This window comes from Mirounga angustirostris, unplaced genomic scaffold, assembly GCF_029215605.1.
Source record: "Mirounga angustirostris isolate CCGP_5_RB_7025 unplaced genomic scaffold, mMirAng1.0.hap1 SCAF_2, whole genome shotgun sequence".
Classification (NCBI taxonomy): Eukaryota; Metazoa; Chordata; class Mammalia; order Carnivora; family Phocidae; genus Mirounga; species Mirounga angustirostris.
In genome coordinates, this window is record NW_026991710.1 from 97,850,104 (window position 1) to 97,870,698 (window position 20,595).

A 20,595-nucleotide genomic window follows, 5' to 3' on the forward strand; every position below is an offset into this window, starting at 1 on the left:
TTGAAATTGGTAAGAAAATATGCCAGTATGTTTGCTAAAAATTTAAAGACAACTTCTAGTAAAACAATAAGAATGCTGAATGTCCAACCACTAGAGAAAGAATGACAATAGAAAATTGGGTTGCTTGCAAATAAAAAAACAGAAGGTTACACAAAGAACAGACAAAAAAGCATGATAAATACCATAGAAGTAGATGACAGGCAGAAGTAAACATAGAAAACAAAATCAGACTCATTAAATAAAACAAAGGATGATTTCTTAGAAATTTATCAATTTACACACTAAAAGAATGTACCATTTTAGATACATCGACAGAAATTAGAGAACATTTAAACTAATAAAAGTACATGATTAAATAAAGACACTCTCAACAATATAGTGGAGTCTAAAAAAATTTCCTGGGACTTTTTTTTTAACAGTTAAGGACTGTGTCATCTTTAGAAAAAGGGGAAGAGAATTCCCACTGGGCTATAGGCATGCAGTAATTCATAGCAGACAATTTCAAAGAGACAATAGACTACAGTACATTAGTTAGTCTTTAAACTGGGTGTTCAGTGCTCCTGGGAGTAGAGGATGACTTTCTCGGGGCTATATGGGCTTTAAAGGAATCAGTATTCAGATCCTCAAATTACATGTGTATTCTCACCTAAAACTGGTCTTGCTGAAATCAAAATCAACTTCTCTTTCAGAATTTTCCTTCTCCTACTACACAAAAGAAAGACGTATTTTTTACTCATCCCAAATCCTACCACGATGCATTGCTCCAAGATTTAAAAGCCTCTCAAGTGGACAAAAGAACAGTTCAAAATATATGATAGCAAGAAGCCTCCTTTAACCAAGCACCATAAACCCAGCCCATCAATCTAAGTTAGAAATGGGAGCTTTAGTCAGCTTTTATTTCCTATATTTAATAATTATTTCTCAAATTTCTGTTTTTGTTGTCTTTAATCAGTTGTGTACTAGAAATCATAAAATCCAGAGAGGAACCTGTCAGAAGGATTAATTTCTCTCTTGTTTTCTCCATGTGTGTCCACCCACATACACATACACACACATACTTAAGTGTATATATATATAATATATATTACATATATATGTATATACCCATATATACACATTTTTTTAAAGCATAATAACATTAGGATTCTGTGAAGAAGGAAAATTTTAAATACAATTTCAAGGAGAAAAAGGAACTATATAAAATTTCTGAAGGTCAAAGAAGAGCATTTTCCTGTATTTTTTTTTTTAAGATTTTATTTATTTATTTGACAGAGAGAGACACAGCAAAAGAGGGAACACAAGCAGGGGGAGTGGGAGAGGGAGAAGCAGGCTTCCTGCGGAGCAGGCAGCCCAGTGCGGGGCTCAATCCCAGGACCCTGGAATCATGACCCGAGCCCAAGGCAGATGCCTAACCACTGAGCCACCCAGGCACCTCTCCTGTATCTTTTAAATAGATGACAGAGAGCATCAAGTCACTATGATACTGATATTCCATTGGGTTATAATTTAGAGTGATATAACAGTTCTACTTTTAAATGTCATACACAAATATGCAAGAAATTAAATCCTTTGCATCAATTTAATTATAAGATAAAAACTAGATATACTTAATTTTAGGTCTCTAATAACTCAGTAGGAACACACTATTTTGTAGATTCTTTTAAGGGATACTACAATAAATATGCAGTTCAATAACAATGTCATCTTGAAAACATATGCTAATGGATTCAAAAAAGTTCAAATAGAATGGAATTTCCATCACAGTTATTTAGTCTATCTTAACAAGTGTAACTGATAGCAACACATTCTCTCTCAGCCCTCTAAAAATAATATGCTCCTATGCTAGACTTTGTCAGATATTATGTAACATGTAATACATAATTAAATAATGCCTTTTACTTTCTGTTTACTCTAAGCATATCCTACATTAGTTACCACTCATGTTTCCTGGGTTTTACTTCATTTTTGTTTCTCCCATTGTGGAAATGCTTTCTAATGCTACTTTGATTCTCTGTATTTCCAAGGATGAAGCCTCACATATAATATAGCTGACTGGGGGACAGATCTCTGGAACTCCTATTAATAAGACCCAAACCTTTTGATAGCTTAAAAGTTTTCTGGATTGGTTTCTACAAACAAATACCTTATTAAAGATTTTTAACAATTCAAAGTAGACCTAGGGGAAAAACATCTACTCATGTTCTTACATGAAATCCATTTCCCCTAGTGGGAAATTATAAAAACATTTAAGTATGTTTAGATTGAACAAATATCCAAATGATTCTCATGTAAATATTTTTAGATGGTAAATTACAGATTGTGCACTAGAAGATGATTATCCAATTTGTTATAATAACATTAAATTACTGATTTACTTAAGAGACTTTTTTTTTTAAGATTTTATTTATTTATTTGTCAGAGAGAGCACAAGCAGAGGGAGAAGCAGGCCTCCCGCAGAGCAGGGAGCCCGACGCGGGGCTCCATCCCAGGACCCTGAGCCGACGGAAGACGCTTAACGACTGAGCCACTCAGGCACCCCTAAAGATATATTTTAAAATCCAAACCAATATTAGTAACTATTACGAGCTCATCAATTTATGCATATTCGTTTAAATTGCATAATCTCTAAACTGTAACATGTTCCATATATTTGCAGCTAACAAATCAATACTCACAGTGTTTTCACAGTCATTTGCAGACATGTCAAAGCCTCAAAACATGTGCATTGCCCAGTTGAGGTCTCACAAGAAGATAATCTGCTTATTTATTTCAGCTCTCAAACTGAAACAAGAGTCCTTTTCCCAGTCTGTTTGGTGCCATGTTTTTCCACATTAACTCGTGCCTCAATGAAGCCTATCTACCACCTTATTTTCTCCAGAAAGCACATCACGGCCTTCTTGCACTCAGGAATGCTGGATAGCCCTTGAGCACTGTGTGTCACTGGCATTTAAATAGTGAAATCATCGGGGTGCCTGGGTGGCTCAGTCGTTAAGCGTCTGCCTTCGGCTCAGGTCATGATCCCAGGGTTCTGGGATTGAGCCCCGCATCGGGCTCCCTGCTCGGCGGGAAGCCTGCTTCTCCCTCTCCCGCTCCCCCTGCTTGTGTTCCTGCTCTCGCTATCTCGCTCTCTGTCAAATAAATAAAATCTTTAAAATAAATAAATAAATAGTGAAATCATCAATTTTTTAAGCCGAAAAATTAAAAAAAAAAGATACTAACAGACCAAAATGTTCAACTCTTTGCAAGTTTGAAAGCTAAAAGAAGAAGGCAGAGCATCCCCTTGTTCAACCTTAACTCTAGAAGTGATGGCTCAGTATTTGCTAATACAGTGACTTTAGAGAGTGTAACTACTGTGAATAAGGAGAACCAACCCCAATTTCAATAATTCCAGAGTCTCTTAGAAAGGCTACAGTGTTGAAACCTAACTCACAGAGAAAAGATTACCACCTGTGCCTGATACAAGCAGTATTATAAATAGTTAAGAATTATTAGACCATTTGCTATTAGATAAAAGCTCCATTTTTTTTTTTTTTTTTTTTTGAGTAAGCTCTAGGCCCAGCATGGGGCTTGAATTGGGGACCCTGAGATCAGGAGTTGCATGCTCTCCCAACTGAGCCAGCCATGTGCCCCAAAAGCTGTATTTCTTATGTAACAGTGTATATTGCTTTTGGGAAAATAGAAAAATTTAAGTAGACTCTCCTTAGTATTTCTTAATAATTTGGAATCAAGCCAGCATGCTGCCAGTATTTCCAATTGATTCACAGAAATTATTTTTAGGTAAGAAATAATTCATTAGAACAAACCTAAAAAGTCAGAAATGCTCATCAAGTAACCAACCCAAATAATTCAGTTTTTCTTACTTGTAGCCAAGCTGACGACAGATCACAGTTGCATCCTTATCAGTCCAGCCATCATCACAAATGGTTCCCCACTGGCCATTGATGAACACCTCCACTCGTCCTTCCTTCTTATTTTCTCCATCCATCAGTCTGATAGGAAAACCTAAGTCATGATTTGAAAGTATTAGAAAAGCCAAAACAGAAAACTGATTTTAAAGTATGAGAGACTTTATAAAATACAATTCATTTTTGTATCAACTATAAAATCAGCTGGGTAATACAAGAGAGAGTGAGAGAAAAGAGGTATTAATAAAAAACTGTATCCACTTTTGCAATATCTTTTGAAGCCTTGGGGTCAGAGTACTCACTTGCTTAACTATGAATGCCCAGCACTTGGAACAGTGCCTCACATACAGAGGACATGCAGTAGCTGTTTGATGAATGAATGAATGAATGATGAATGAATGATTAGCACTGCAAAATTGTGAATGGTCTTATTTTATTACCATTAACTTCTAAATAGTAAAAGATATTTCCTTAGAGTTGTTTTTGTTTCACATCTGCTCATTTATCCTTGAAGATAGCTAGAAATTTATACTCCAAAGCTGAGATTTCTTGGCATTCATGGATAACTTGAATGTGTAGGGGAAAAAAAAGAAAGGAAGGCAGCTAACAAGGACAATTTACATTTCAGCCTTCCTATTTACTCCAAAAGAAGGGCTTAAGGCATAAAAATAACTAAGATTACAAAGAGATGCCATGTACAGTATGGTGAATATAGTTAATAATACTATATTTCATATCTGAAAGTTGCTGAGAGTAGATCTTAAAAGTTCTCAACACAAGAAAAAAAATTTTTGTATGTAATTTTATGTAAGGTGATGGGTGTTAATCAGACTTATTGTGGCGATCATTTCACAATGTATACAAAGTATTGAATCATTATGTTGTACACCTGAAACTAATGTTATATGTTCAGTATACCTCAGTTTTTTTAAATGCTGAAGCTAAAAAATAAAAGTAATAAAAATTTTTTAAAATGTCATGCTGTTTTTTTAAAAAGTTGAGAAACTGATCTCTTTCAAATTGAGGTTTATCTAAGTTATGCAAATGAAGTCATTTGTAGAATTTCACATATCTCTATCAACACCAATATATATGGTACTATTTAACTGAAAGCCCGCACTGCACCTTGCATACTGTCCTGGGTTGAACTGTGAGGTCATTAGGGTAGGCCCTAATCCACTATGACTGATGTCCTTATAAAAAGGGACAATTTGGACACTGAGATACACAGAGGGAAGACTATGTGAAGAGGCACAGGGAGAAGCCGGCCATCTATAAGACAAGGAGAGGGGCACCTGGATGGCTCGGTCGTTAAGTGTCTGCCTTTGGCTCAGGCCATGATCTCAGGGTCCTGGGATGGAGCCCCATGTGAGGGTCCCTGCTCAGCGGGAAGCCTGCTTCTCCCTCTCCCACTCCCCCTGCTTGTGTTCCCTCTCTCGCTGTGTCTCTCTGTCAAATGAATAAATAAAATCTTAAAAATAAATAAATAAATAAGACAAGGAGAAAGGCCTAGAACAGAGCCTTCCCTCTTAGCCTCAGAAAGAACCAAACCTGATGGCCCCTTGGTTTTGGACTCCAGAAATGTAAGACAACATATACCTGTTGTTAAGCCATCCACTGTGTGGTGCTTTGTTATAGCAGCCTAAGCAAACTAATACCCTTCAGATTACGTAGTTACTAGAAGGGTCTCCAGTTTCACGGCCCCTGAGATTTACTGATAAGGGTTTAGGGAAGACCATGAAGCAAGCTGAAATCAGCAGAACTAAGGAGGTGAAGTAAGCAGCTAAAGAACAAAATATCATTTCTGTTTAAACCAGCATATGAAATTACTAGATTGACATTTGTTTACTGACAGAAAATACTGTTAGCAACGTGGCCATGTCCTACTTTGATTCTTCTGATCCATTTTTATACTTTTCCATCCCTCTTCGTTATTGCCCGAGTTGTTGGCTCTTTAATTTCTGTCCCTGTCATACTGACATTGTGGGACAGGCATCATAGTAGAATCAATAAAGCAAAGTCAAAATCAACAAATGTTTATGGAGTGCCTACTCTATGCACTGCTTACGTTAGCTAAAAAACTTGGGGTTTTAGCCACGGCACAAAACACAGTATACTTGGAACTTTACATTTCTTTTTTTTTTTTTTAAGATTTTATTTATTTATTTGAGAGAGAGAATGAGAGAGAGAGAGCACATGAGAGGGGGGAGGGTCAGAGGGAGAAGCAGACTCCCTGCCAAGCAGGGAGCCTGATGCGGGACTCGATCCAGTGACTCCAGGATCATGACCTGAGCTGAAGGCAGTCGCTTAACCAACTGAGCCACCCAGGCGCCCGAAACTTTACATTTCTTATTAATGTATCTGAAAGTTTGGAGTCTTTTTTAAAAGGAATAAGGTGTAAAGTGATCCTCAAACTAAAAAACCCAAAAAAGGTGAAATTCTTTTCTTAAAGCTCTTAATTTTTACATTTTTGGATGTTTGGTCCAAAATTAAGAAAACATGTGCATATGGAATGAGATCTCCACATTCCATTCTAGGCATTCTATGGGCAGTTTTTCATATACCATAAAAATAAAAATGATAAAGTGTTTTTAAAGCCTCAGGTGCATGCTTTGTATAAATAATGCATGCAGTATTTCTGAACCTAATTTCAGCCCTTCATTTTACAAAATCGTTGGATTTTCAATGCTTGAAGGGAAAATTGGATGACAATTTGGATGATATTCTATCAACACCACCTTACTGTTTAAGTTCTTTTTGTTATGGTAGCAATAATATACATTTTATTTCTAAAATCTTAAATATAAAATGCTTGGGAAAACTAAATAGTACTATGGGTATGTAGTATCTTAAATTATACATAATTTAATTATATATTTCAAACTTGGACCTCCAGTATTTATTTTAATTTTCCTGTAACATTGATTTAATACATTATTCTAGAAAATAATATTTTTCTAGAAGATAAAATTTAGCTTAAGGTAAAGTCAAAATTTTATACTGTAAAATTGGGTGAAAGACCATCTCACTGTGAATGAAATCTCTCTAGGATTTAATACTCTGAAATTTACAATTGGTGCAATATTGGGGCGCCTGGCTGGCTCATTCGGAAGAGCATGCAACTCTTGATCTGGGGCTCATGAGTTTGAGCCCCATGTTAGGTGTAGAGATAAAAAACAACAATTAGGGGCGCCTGGGTGGCTCAGTTGGTTAAGCGACTGCCTTCGGCTCAGGTCATGATCCTGGAGTCCCTGGATCGAGTCCCGCATCGGGCTCCCTGCTCAGCAGGGAGTCTGCTTCTCCCTCTGACCCTCCCGACCCTCCCCCCCTCATGCTATCTTAAAAATAAATAAATAAATAAGACAAGGAGAAAGGCCTCAGTCTCTGTCTCAAATAAATAAATAAAATCTTTAAAAAAAAAAAAACAACAATTAGTGCAATATTAAAATGACAAATCCACACACCATCCCACAAATTTCCCCCAACTCACATAGGTATTAACTGCATTCTTACTAGAATTACTTTTATTGAATTAGAATATTGCTTTTGAGCATTCCATTTACCACACACCCAAATATAAAAAGTGCCTATTGAACAATTATTAATTTTGAGGACTTCAATTCACATCTACAGTTAAGGTCCACAAGTTACCTTTCAAATACTTGAAAACAGTAATAATCCAACAGCTCATTACTACAGTGCCAAAGAAGTAAAAAATCAATTGTTTTTAAAATGCTGTTTTTATATTACTATTCCATGATTTCCTTCTCTAAGTTTCTGTTTTAAATATGCAGTCCTTTTTGATAAGTGGGAAAGTAATAATGATCTCTTTGGATGAATCAGTAGTAATATGATTCTATTCCAAAAGTATATCTGGCTCAGACATAACGTTCTTCAGACAAATGAATCGTTAATAGACGTATTACGGAAATTAGGACCAAAGACATTTATAAAAACGATCACATGTTTTATTAATAATTATCATCCTCAGCTTTTTAAATTTTTAAAATATATATCTAGAATCCTAGAATTAAAGATTTGCAGGGGAACTGGAAAAATTTGTTGCCTGACCATATGCATACATTTAACCACACAGGCCTTCAGAGAACTCAGATTATAATATTTTGTATAGTATTTAGAGTACTTCATCACCTGGAGTACTGATGCAGTGTGCCTGAGCAGATCACTTCATGATCCAAATACCTGCTATCTGGGGCCAAGGGTATCCATGTCTAGCAAACAGGTTCTATCTCCCCCAGCTACATACAATCACTCATCACGTAATCCTGGAAGGATCAGAAATCCCCCAGAAGAAGAAAGGAACAAAAAAGGAGGACAAATGAAAAGCAAAATTGAAAGTGTGACCTGTAAGGAGTGGAGTAAAATGTTGTATTTCTACTTGGTACAATGCTAGATTAGTGCAGTGAGTCACCATGATCTCACAGGTTAGAGTACAATGAGGAATCAACTATATACTTTGATAAACTTAAGTATACAATACAGCTAATACTGTGGGATTCAACAAGTTTTGTTATTTTATAATGTGAAGATTAAAGCTTCACAGTCTCAAAATAGGACGATACAAAAGGGGTTGATACAACTCTGAGGGTGAAAAGTAAAGACCACTTGTGATTATTTTAACATCTATTCACCAAAAATCTATGTGTTTAGATATATAATGGCGCCATGGTAGTCTTGGCAAGTCTTTTTAATATCTCCCTCTATATTTTTCATTCATAATTATTCTGCCATCCTCAAAAGATGTTAAGAGGTTAACAACAGTCAGATGTTAAGTCTGTCAAGGACATGTAGTTGCTCTCTGCTCACAAAAGGACCTTTACCCACAAATATTTCCAGACTGTTAGATGAGCTAGTTACCTTTTATCTGACTACAAATCTAACGAAATTTGGAATGGGGGAATAGTAAAGGACACAGATGGGTTTCTAGAGTAACAGGATATCTTAGAAAGACGAATGGGTTATTTACTCCAATAAATCCTTTCAGGAACCCACTGAGAAACCTGAAAGATCTATCTTAGTACAGAGCAATAAAGGCTGGTGACCAGTGACTGGCAAGGCCTCGGGTCTAAAGAAGAAGTAAATGATGGGGGATAGGAGAGAGAGCTATTGTTTTGTTGCAATTTGTTAAAATCCTGTCCCAAATTGGTCATTAGAATTCAAGGTGAATGAGAATCAGAACAGGTGACCAACGAGGGGAGGAATGGACACCGCAGCATCTTTATTCCACCTTTCAGAACATGTGATTATAAAGATTTTTAGTGAGAAACTTAAGCTTCTATGTAAAGAACAATAACTTGAGGAATAGAAATTTTATAACATTGGTGGAAAGACTGAAAAATTTATTTAGAGCATTATAGAAAATTGACTAAAAAAAAAAGCCAAAGCTGAGAAATGCTTCCCATTCCAGACCAGTGGATAGAGGTGCAGTGGCTATTGAATTATGGATACTCCAAAGCTGTGGCCAATCCTCACCCAGAGATAGTCTGTATCCATTGCCACCAGGGTAGCAGGTGATACCAACATCTTCCCGATGGCTGCAGTCGTGCCTTCCCCACTGCCTCCGGGAACACTGAACGAAACTGGATTCCTTTCCCGAGCAGCTGACGTCATCCAACCATATGGGCCCTGTGCTTTCTTCAAAGTGGTTTGCAGGGGATTGTTTGCCGTATCTGTGGCAATAAAATGAACATCATGCATAGAACTGCTGTCTCTTGTTTCAAGGAACCACAAATCATAAAACAAACAACCTAATTAAACATCATGACTCCAGAGGATAAGTGTTTCTTCTTTCTCTTATCTGAAGGACACAGTTCCAGGGCACCTGGGTGGCTCAGTCGGTTAAGTGTCTGCCTTCGGCTCAGGCCATGATCTCAGGGTCTGGGATCCAGCCCTGCATTGAGCTCCCTACTCAGCAGGAAGCCTGCTTCTCCCTCTCCCTCTGCCCCTCCCCCCGCTCGTTCTCTCTTTCTCTCTCTCAAATAAATAAATAAATAAATCTAAAAAATATAAATAAACTCTGAAGGACACAATTCTAAGAGCTGTGTTCACCCCATCACACATTTTGATCATTTTAACAATTTTCGATTGATTCCACAGGTACCTAATGGATAATTAATCCTTCTTTCCCATTCATTCTTGTGTTTTGGTTACAATTTAACTCACCAACCAGAGAGAATTCCTGACAATGGAAATAACACCATGAACCATAAAATTAGAACAGTTGTCTTATACCAGCCTCTCAAGAGCCACCTGAGCTCACCTGATTTCATCAGCTTCTCTAGACTTCTATGGTATCATCTCTTCCAAAATAAAAACTGTATATTAGTTCAGTGATTCCTCAAGCACTACACCCAATCCATGATCAGACTTGGATTTCGGCCCACCAAAATCAGAATAATGGTGATGCTCTTCGCTTTTCATAAGGTTACATAAATCTGATTTTTAAAATTTTTATAAATTATATTTGAGTTCTAGTTGACTTTATTTGTAACAATGCTCTACAAAAAAATATAATTAATATATACATTGTGGAAATAGGAAAGATCTGCAAAATAAAAAGTTGGTAACTAAGTCAGTCTCTACTTTCATTCATCCTTCCCCCAATTTTGTTTTTTGTTTTTTTTCTATAAAACCCAAACCTCCAGAAATCACTGAGCTAAAAATTATTTAAGGGGTCTTTCAGTTCTAAGAGTCTAAGTAATTAAACTCTTACTCATAAAATTTTATATCAGTCACTTCCTTCACTGAATGTTTTTATTATTTCTGTATAAATATGAAGAGATCTTTCTTTCTGGCATGAATTTTCCCAGTTACTTTCCTGGGCACTTATTTATTACATTTATTTAAGAAAATGAACATTTTAATAAATTAAAACAGTGCAACTTTTAATTATTCTAAGATTTCCATTTTGCTGACTAATCAAATCTTAGCAAGGAAAAATTATCCTAAACCTCATATTGCTACCACTTTGATCTTACACCATTTTTCTACAAAATGCATCAATCTGATTACTCTCTGTCCATATCAACTATATAACAGATAACAAGAGGTCATTTTACTTTGGGATTTCATTTGTAAAAAGAAACCCAGAGTTCACCCCTTCCTCAGTTCAAAATGGTGCTGTTTTAGAAATTCCTCTGTAAACCAAAAAGTAAATGTGGGCCATGCCTATTCTACCTTCTAACACAATCATTTAGAACTTTTAACAAATATTAGTGAGAACATTTTTAGAACCATTAAGTTCTGATACTCTGTATATACAAGAAAAACTGAATATATTTGTGAAACAAAATCAATAAAATATGGAGAAAAACTATCACTCCATTGTTTTTATTAATAAGGAAAAATATGAATATAGTAACTAATAGTATTTATGAATCTTTCTAAATCTGTGAAAACGGAATACAGTTCTCAGGCCTAACAGAGATTCACGGAAAGATGAAATAGCATTTATTAAGTAATTCTTATTAATTAAATATTAATATCTCTTTGGCTGGTATGTCACACCCCTTGACACAATAATTATAAATGCACTGCCCATGAAAATCCAAAATATTGGGCAATAACATGTATTTATATCTTCATGATATCATTGTTTATAACAGGAAAATTAAACTAACCTAAATATTAAGTAAATTATGGTATGAACATTCAATGGACATTATGTTGTCATTAAAAATTATGACTATAGGGGCGCCTGGGTGGCTCAGTCATTAAGCGTCTGCCTTCGGTTCAGGTCGTGATCCCAGGGTCCTGGGATCAAGCCCCGCATCAGGCTCCCTGCTCAGCAGGAAGCCTGCTTTTCCCTCTTCCACTCCCCCTGCTTGTGTTCCTTCTCTTGCTGTGTTTCTCTCTCTCTCTGTCAAATAAATAAATAAAATCTTTAAAAAAAAATTATGACTGTAGTAATATAAAGGTAAGAAATATGGATTGAAAAAGTACATACTATTAGAGCTGTTATTAAATTATACACACAAGGTATAATAATAATAGTATTCTAAGAATGGGAAAATTATGGATAGTTCTTAATTTTTATTTTCCAAACTCTAATATTTTATACTACTTTTACAAATTTAAAAATATGTTTAAACATGATCATACCTAGCTTGGATGAAAGTATATTTTTAAGGTTTAGTGCATATTTGCAATTAGTTCTATCTCAAGCATGGAATAATTTTGCCAATTTTTTCAAGCTTGAGACAATTAATTCAAACATGACGGAGAAATATGAAAAACAAGAAAGAATGGGCATTCATGGGCTTCATTCAAATAGTAGCTAAAAGGCATCATTTGCAGTTACTTCAACCAACTGAGGTCTTTACTCTGGAATGCAGTACGTGTGTGACACGAAATACACGGCCCAAATGTGATACGAGCTTTTACGAGTCAGGTCAAGGGTGAGTTCGAAAGGTCATCTCATGACAAGAAGGCCGTTTTTCTCAAGTAAAAGTGATAATTATCATCACATTTGAGAAAGGGAATAATGTCATACCAAAGCATTTGACACTGGACTTCCCTGCAATTTTAGACACAATGATGTCAGAACTAACAACATCTAATAGAAGTGATGCGTCAGAATGAGACGAGCATTCGAAGCATACGGTCTTACTTGAATAGACATAAAGAAACTTAAAAGTCATTCCCTGGCTCTAACCAATTACTCAAAGAAGAAAGGTGGTGACAGGAAAGGTAATGAGATAAATAACAAGATACGGTTATTCATCATCATAGAACATATTTTTTTAATTGGGGTTTTTTTGTTCTTCCATATATAGAGAGGTGAATAGGTAGGTAGGTAGACAGAGGTAGACAGATGACAGAGAACATGTATTGTTAGTATTATAGATATTACAAGTAAGGGTTACAAAAGGAGAATTTTAAAAATATAATTTGCCATTTAGCTTCCTCATATCAATGGGCCTTACTTATATCCCAGCTGTCGGCAAACCACATATGTATTCAGCTCAGTCCAGCCATCATCACAGACAGTCCCCCACTGTCCCCGGTAATACACCTCCAGGTGGCCCTCGTGGCTGCCTTTACCACCTCCAAGTCTGATGACCCCATCTGTGGTAAGAAGGAGACACAGGGACTAAGCAAATCAATGATCAAAAACAGGGAGAACAACATTTTAACTTCACTAGAATTATCACCCCTTCAGGTCTCTCTCTAGGCTTTTTGTTAAACTTATTTTGGGACGGTGCTCAATGATCCGAGGTCATTGGATTGTTTCTGAAGTATGACATAACACATATCTGTCCTAACAAAATATTATTTTCTTCTTATTTGTGCTCCTATTTCCTGAGTAGAAAAATATATTCTGATATAATTCCAAAGTAGTTATTTAGATTTCTCCAGATTAAACAAATATTTGGGAGATTTCTTGTAGCTTCAATCTTGGTAAGTATGAGAAATACTAGTCATTTACATTTAAAAAATAAGAAAACAGTAACTTGGAAATAGTTCAAAATTTTAACTGCAAATGAAAAAATACTGAAATATGAAGACAGAAAAAGCTATTCTGGTTAAAGTGTGACCTATCATGTCAATGCACTTATTATTACTTAGGCATTCATAAATTATAAAAGCTAGAGTACATGTCTCGCTTTTGTTCTTTTATTGATAATACAGATCTGAATTTGAAGCTTATGAGTTCAATGAATAATTAATTCCCATAGAACCCTGTTAAGAGCTTCTAAGCAGATATACAATAAATTTATCCCTCAACAAGTGGATTTAAAAGCCTTTCCCATGCAAAATAATACAAACATCCCCAAATGAAACATATAAATAATCCTGAGTAAAGGTCTTACTTTCATGATTCTCTGGGATCTTTAAAGTAAATGGTCTCTTAGCAACACAATCACTTCTTAATGTAACACTTTATAGTCTGCAAAACACTGGTACACATTTTACCTCATCTGACCGTCACAGTAACACTACAAGACTTTACTCATGTGAAAGAGGAGGAAATGGAGACCCAAGAAGATGATGTGCTCTGGTTTAAAATCTGGCATAAGTTTTATATTTCTATCGTACATAAACGTGTTATTCTGCTAATAAATAAAAACAACATCATGTATAGAACTATGTAAATAAAAAGGTATAACTTCAGCATTTCATGGGCCCTCTGAAGTTTTTATTTTGGTTTTTTCAAGAGAGATTAAAACCCGAACTTTTTTCTTTAAGTTCTTTTTGCCATAGAAACAATGCGTTTGTAATGACCTGACTTCTCGTCTGTCCTTTTGCCTCTTCTTCCCACAAAACATACACACACACTCATTTGTATCAGACATGCCCTTCTTATAACATATGAGACACATCCAGACAAGTGTGCTACAATTTGGAATAGTCAGAGAATTGAGCACAGCCAAGTTAACTTGGCTCCTTTACTGGTGTGCTTTAACCAACAATCCCATCAATACAGTTTCACTAGCTATAAACACATTCTGAGAGTCAAGGCAGGTCAATAAATAAATGGACTTAAGTATATACCTAATAATGTGAAATTTATCATTGCACACTGATTTTGATTATTGGGCACTATATATTACAAAAAATTATATGTTCTAAAACATATTTATATGTTTTAACATTTTTTTATATGTTATAAAAAAAGTGAAAAATTCAGAAATATTTATGAACAAGGACATACCATGTTGATATACAATTTGTGTCAGTTGTTTGGTTTTTGTTTTTCGTGAGTTGTTTTGTTTTTAGTTTGTTTTAGTTTAGTAGGATTTACTGGCATGCTCATTTAGTTATATTATCTAAATTGAGGAGAAGAGAAGGTAAGGCCAGATGGTGCTGGGGGCAAGGGTTGGTAGATAAATGGGGTGAAACTCCTACCTGTTAGAGGGGTACAGGACACTCCAGCATCTTCTTTATGGTCACAGTTATGCTCTCCCCAGGAACTCTTTGGACATTGCTCAATAGAAAGCTCATTCCCAGTGCAGCGTACCTCATCCAACATTATTGCCCCAGAGCCTTCCCCAAAATACGCCTGATTCCATGCTTTGGCAATGCCACTGAACAAAGATAAGAATTCTGGATTAGACACCAAAAATTCATCTGACAATTTATTTTGCCCCAGGAAATGTATAACTATGATTAATCCATACTTCCCCTGACCAATTCACTCCACAGGTCATACATGACTTGCTGTACTCCTTTCTTGTTCCTTTGTTTGTTGCTCTTTCTATTTTTGGCCATCACAAATTTAGTTTTAGACTGCAAGTTACTCCCCCATACTCACTCTCCTTTTCTTCGTTAGCAACAGAACCTCCGATTTTTAGGAGGGCAATGGCTATCCTGAGTAAAGACCCCGTTTCCCAGCCTCTTCTCCTTCCAGATGACTAGGTTTGTTTGTTTTAAAATATACATTACATAAAACTTACCATTTTAACCATTTTTAAGTGTACAGTTCAGGGGCACTAAGTACCTCCTCATTATTGTGCAACTATCACCACCAACCATCTCCAGAACTCTAGTCATCCTGAACTGAAACTCTGTACCCATTTGAGATGACTAAGTTTTGAACACAGATATTTAGGTAGAAGTGTTGTCGTGTATCACTTCCAGGATGTATCCTTGTCCCACATCCTCCTGCCTGTTGACTGCAAGGCAGAGGTGATGCCCAGAGCTTGAGAAGCTATACTAGTCCATGAGGTGCCACACTAAGAATGAGAGAACTACAAGCAAGAAAAAGCCTGGGGCCTGATGATTGTGGAACCACTAGACTAGCCTGGAGCTGGCTATCTCTGGTCTCTTGAGAGACAAATAAACTCTCATCTTATTTAAGCCACTGTTACTTCCAGTTCTCTGTCACTCAGAGCCAAACATATTTCTAACTAAAACATCTCTCCACTCAAATTTATGTGTACTAAATTTACTTCTCCCACAATTCAAAGTGATCCCACATTCTAGAACCCCAGATTTCAGTGAAGAAGATCACAATTGACTGTCAAAATAATTAATAACTTCAGAAATTGCCATGTCAACCCCTTTTAGCCTTTTAATTTTTAGAGTAGAACATTCATATTTTTGGTTTGTTTTACAATGATGCTCCCCATTCAATATTCAATAATATTCCCCATTATTTTAGTTGCCTTTTTCTCATAACTTTATAACTACCTTGAGAATTTACAACCAAAATATATCGAAGGGAAAAAAGAGTTTGCTAAATGATTATAGTACTCCAGCAATGGCCAAGTCTTGGATAATCAACTTCCTGGTTAAAGAAGAACTTGTTTGACTAATTTTACTAGATACTATAGAAGTTTCTTTTAAGAGAACACATGTCTAAAACAAATCCCAAAACATTTGAAAGTTAAACCCTTTAACCATTAAAGCAAATACTTGTTCCATTATCACCTGACCCATTTTCTGTTTAAAATTCAGAGTTTGCAAGAGGAAGGATAAAGGAATGTTTATAGGAGGAGGTGTGAAGCAGGGAGGAAAAGAAAAAGACGGTAGCTTATGCAAGATATTTTGTTGGAGTTACAATTTTTAAATTCAGAATCCTCACACTTGAATCACTATCTGATATCTGTCATACAGGGAACTCTGAAAAGTCTGCCCCAACAAATATTAAGGATTAATATCTAGTGCTAATCAGACAAATGTGAAAGAAAAAAATATCCTAACACAGATGATATTATCAAATAATTTTGTGAGTGAATTTGTTTTACTAGGGGAAACATGACAGAACAAAAAGCCATTTCTACTCTTCCAGAAAGAGGGAATCAATGCTCAATTAATAGGATTTTTTAAATGAAGTTTCCAGTTGTTTCAATGTGTATCTGTGTCCCCACAGAAGAGTGTAATGGACATATATAAGTATTCATATATTACTGTCCATGTCAAAAAGCTTATTCTTTCCAAGCAGAATCTTTGAGGAAGAACAGTAGATGTGGAAACAGACCCTCGGGCTCAAATCTGGGCTCTGTCTTTAACAAGTGAAACTGCCCTGGGGAAGTTACAAAAACATTCCAGGCATAAAATGCTTCTTTTGAGCAAAGGGATGATAACCACTCCCTTGCAGGGTTATAAGAATTAAACTGATGCAAAGTAAGAACTCAATAAACGTTGGTCCCCTTTCCCTCCTGGCACTATCAAGAGCTTCCCCCTCATAGCTGATGAACAGCATATTTTTCACTGCTAAGCAATTGATCTAAAAACCATTTGGTATTTCATTTAAACAACACAGTTTTTGTTCTCCCCGCTCCCCAAGTCAGGGGAATGGTGGGAAAGGGAGAATCAGTGAAAAATCTCAACATTTTCTGGATTTAAGGTTGTAAATGTGTTTTACTCATTTATTTATTTTAAAATCGTTTTTAAAAGAATATACTTATGGGAGTAATTCGTAGCTTATAAGATACCAGACAAATCTGTATTGTTTTTTATTAAGGATTACAAGATGATGGCCCAAAAGATCATTACTCTATGACTTACATCACTCAACTTGGTATTCCTGTGGTAGGGACATAGATCCTCAGAGGCCAACAATTTCAAGCGTTTTAGTGCACATAGGCATTTTATCAAAAACAATTGTAATAGCCAAAACAATGTTTTTCTAAAGACAGCATATATGCTCCCAGAAAAATATATTCTATACCAAAATGATCTTGCAATGGTAGTCTATAAGGCTGTGACTAAATTATCCTGTTTTAAGTTGCCCCTAGTAGAATAAATACCCCTTCCAAAAGACAGTATTTTCATACAACATTCAGACTAAACTGAACAGGGGAACAGTGTGATACCCACTGGAAATAAAACTTTCAAGTCACATACCGATTGTGACTTAGTCCCAGAATTTGGAAGCCTGAATAACTGAACTGTACTGTGCTATTTTACTGAGTTTGGTTCAAACAAGAAGGGAAGCGCTTGGAGTTGCGTTCCTGAGACCTGCTGCATCTTTGTGAAAAGGGAGAATCCAGGATGGGAGCAAAGAAGCCTTTGCTGGCGGCTCCTGAGCAGAGATCAGCGAACTACAGCCCAAGGGATAAATTCAGCACACCACCTGTTTTTATATGGTCCATGCGCTACGAGGGGCTTTTACATTTTATAAATGGTAGGGAAAAGAAATCAAATCAAGAATGTAATTTTTGACATGGGAAAATCCTATGAAATTCAAATTTCACTGTCCAGAAATAAGGTTTGACTGGAACAAAGCCTCACTTATTCCAACTTAGTGTCTGTGGCTGCTTTTGCACCACAAAGGCACAGCTGAGTAGTTGCAAAGTCCAAAGTACTTACTATCTGGCCCTTCACAGAAAAAGTTTGGTGACCCTTGCTCTAAAGGAAAGAGATTCATGAAAGCAAATATGGAAGCTGATTTAGAGAACACTGAAAGTTGCAGAACAGATAAGGGGGAGACAGGGTGACTGATGCAGGTCATGGAGAAGCCAGGAAGGAAAGCTTTGGAGGAAGGCCAATTAACAGCCTTCTTGGATCTTTGCCCTGGGATAAATGCCAGGAAAGAAAAAGACCCTACGTAAGAACATTTCAGTGGGTACAATTCACTGAGCCAGAATTAGGTTGTATAAGGAATACAGAAGAAGATAAAATTTGATCCCTAACTCATAACAGAAACAAAAAGGAAATTCCAGATGGTTTAAAGATCTAAATATTGAAAGGAAGAAAGAAAGAAAGAGAGAAAGAAAGAAAGAGAAAGGAAGGAAGGAAGGAAAAGAAGGAAAGAAAGAAAGAAAGAAGAGAGAGAGAGAGAGAGAGAGAAAGAAAGAAAGAAAGAAAGAAAGAAAGAAAGAAAGAAAGAAAGAGAAAGAAAGAAGGAGAGAAGGAGAGAGAGGGAGAGAGAGAGAAGGAAGGAAGGAAGGAAGGAAGGAAGGAAGGAAGGAAGGAAGGAAGGAAGGAAGGAAGGAAGGGTGAGGATGGGAAGAAAGGAGGGCTAAGAAGTATTGGAATAAAATAAAGAACATAGTATAAGGATAACACCACCTTGGGACAAAGAGGATTTCCTGAGTAGGATAAGAAACCCAGAAGTCAGAAAAACTGAAAAAGTTTAATTTAACCACATATAAATTTAAACTACTGTATAGCAAAATACACCATAATCAGAGTCAAAAGGCAAACCAACAGGCAGGAAGAAATATTTGTAATACGTAACAGCAATCAAAGAAGAAAAAACTCTTAGAAATTAATAATAATAATGTTATAATTACATTATAATGAGAGACAAAACAACAAACATTAAAAAAAATAGGGGCATGGAGAAGATGAGGCTATTCACAGAAGAAATATCGATGGCCACTGAACATATAAGATGCTGAATGTTACAACAGTCAACACAGTAAGAATGCATTCTTAGCTAACACATTTTTAGAGACTTAAAAGATTAGTATCATTTTTTTTGTACAATATTTAGGTTAAAAATTTACAAACTAAAGGCCAGGCACTGGTCTACCAGGTTTATGTGTATTAACTCATTTAATCCTCCCTACAACCCAATATTATGATCCCCAATTTACAGAAGAGGAAACTGAGGCCCAGAAGTTAGGTAATTTGCCCAGCATTACACCACCACTGCTGGTGAAGCTTGTCTGGCTACAGAGCTGACTCTGAAACACTTTGCTATCTTACAGCCTCCTGGGGCATTTTCAGTGGGGTACCTATGGCACCTCAAATACAGTCTATCAGCATTTTCTCCCTACAATGAACTTTTATCTCTTGAATTCTCTATTTCTTTCAGTCCTATATTTGTATTTATTCTTATTAACACCTGGCTATTTTGCAAATAGTATGACATGAAAGAAAAAAATTCTACACTGGGAACCATAAATCTCAAGATTCTGGTTCTTGGGGCGCCTAGGTGGCTCAGTCAGTTAAGCATCCGACTCTTGATCTCATCTTGATCTCAGATCAGGTCTTGATCTCAGGATTGTGAGTTCAAGCCCCTCACTGGGCTCCTACTTTTAAAAAAAAAAAAAAAAGGATTTTGGTTCTCACTTAACAGTATGACTTTAGGGCTTTGGGTAATCTTAGAGGGCCTAATTTCCTCTTCTGTCACACAAGGTCTCCAGGTTGTCTTTATGGTAAAATCTATAAAATACAAAAAAATTAATGAACAGTAAAATAAAAAAGCAAAGAAGTACTTTTTAAAAGCAATTTGTACCAGATTTTTATTCTGAATACTCAATAAAATGGTTTTGTATGATAATTTTATAGCCAAAAAAAAAACTAAGAAAGATGTGTTCACAATTTTTAAATTCCTATGTAAATTATGGCATATCCACACAATAAAATATGATGTCATAGTTCTAAACTATGCTTTTAAGAGTCCTGAAAGACATGGGAAATGTTTTCACTTTAACTGCACAAAAGGAACTCCACCTGGAATGCAAGCTGGTGCAGCCACTCTGGAAAACAGTATGGAGGTTCCTCAAGAAGCTAAAAATAGAACTACCCTATGACCCAGCAATTGTACTACTAGGGATTTACCCCAAAGATACAAACGTAGTGATCCGAAGGGGTACCTGCACCCCAATGTTTATAGCAGCAATGTCCACAATAGCCAAACTGTGCAAAGAGCCCAGATGTCCATCGACAGATGGATGAATAAAGAAGATGTGGTATACATATACAGTGGAATATGTACAATGGAATACTACTCAGCCATCAGAAAGGATGAAATCTTACCATTTACATCAAC

The 20,595-nt window shown here is 36.1% G+C and overlaps 1 protein-coding gene across 1 annotated transcript in view; it reads right to left on the bottom strand.

The window, feature by feature from the left end:
* The window catches only part of PRSS12 (serine protease 12), a 75,465-nt gene that overhangs the window by 27,140 nt on the left and 27,730 nt on the right, over positions 1-20,595 (bottom strand). The window contains exons 5-8 of the mRNA XM_045880525.3: positions 14,775-14,953; positions 12,851-12,992; positions 9,399-9,595; positions 3,861-4,002 (exon numbers count right to left, since the gene is read on the bottom strand). Coding sequence (XP_045736481.2) covers positions 3,861-4,002; positions 9,399-9,595; positions 12,851-12,992; positions 14,775-14,953 — 660 coding nt within the window. The remainder of the gene's footprint in view (positions 1-3,860; positions 4,003-9,398; positions 9,596-12,850; positions 12,993-14,774; positions 14,954-20,595) is intronic.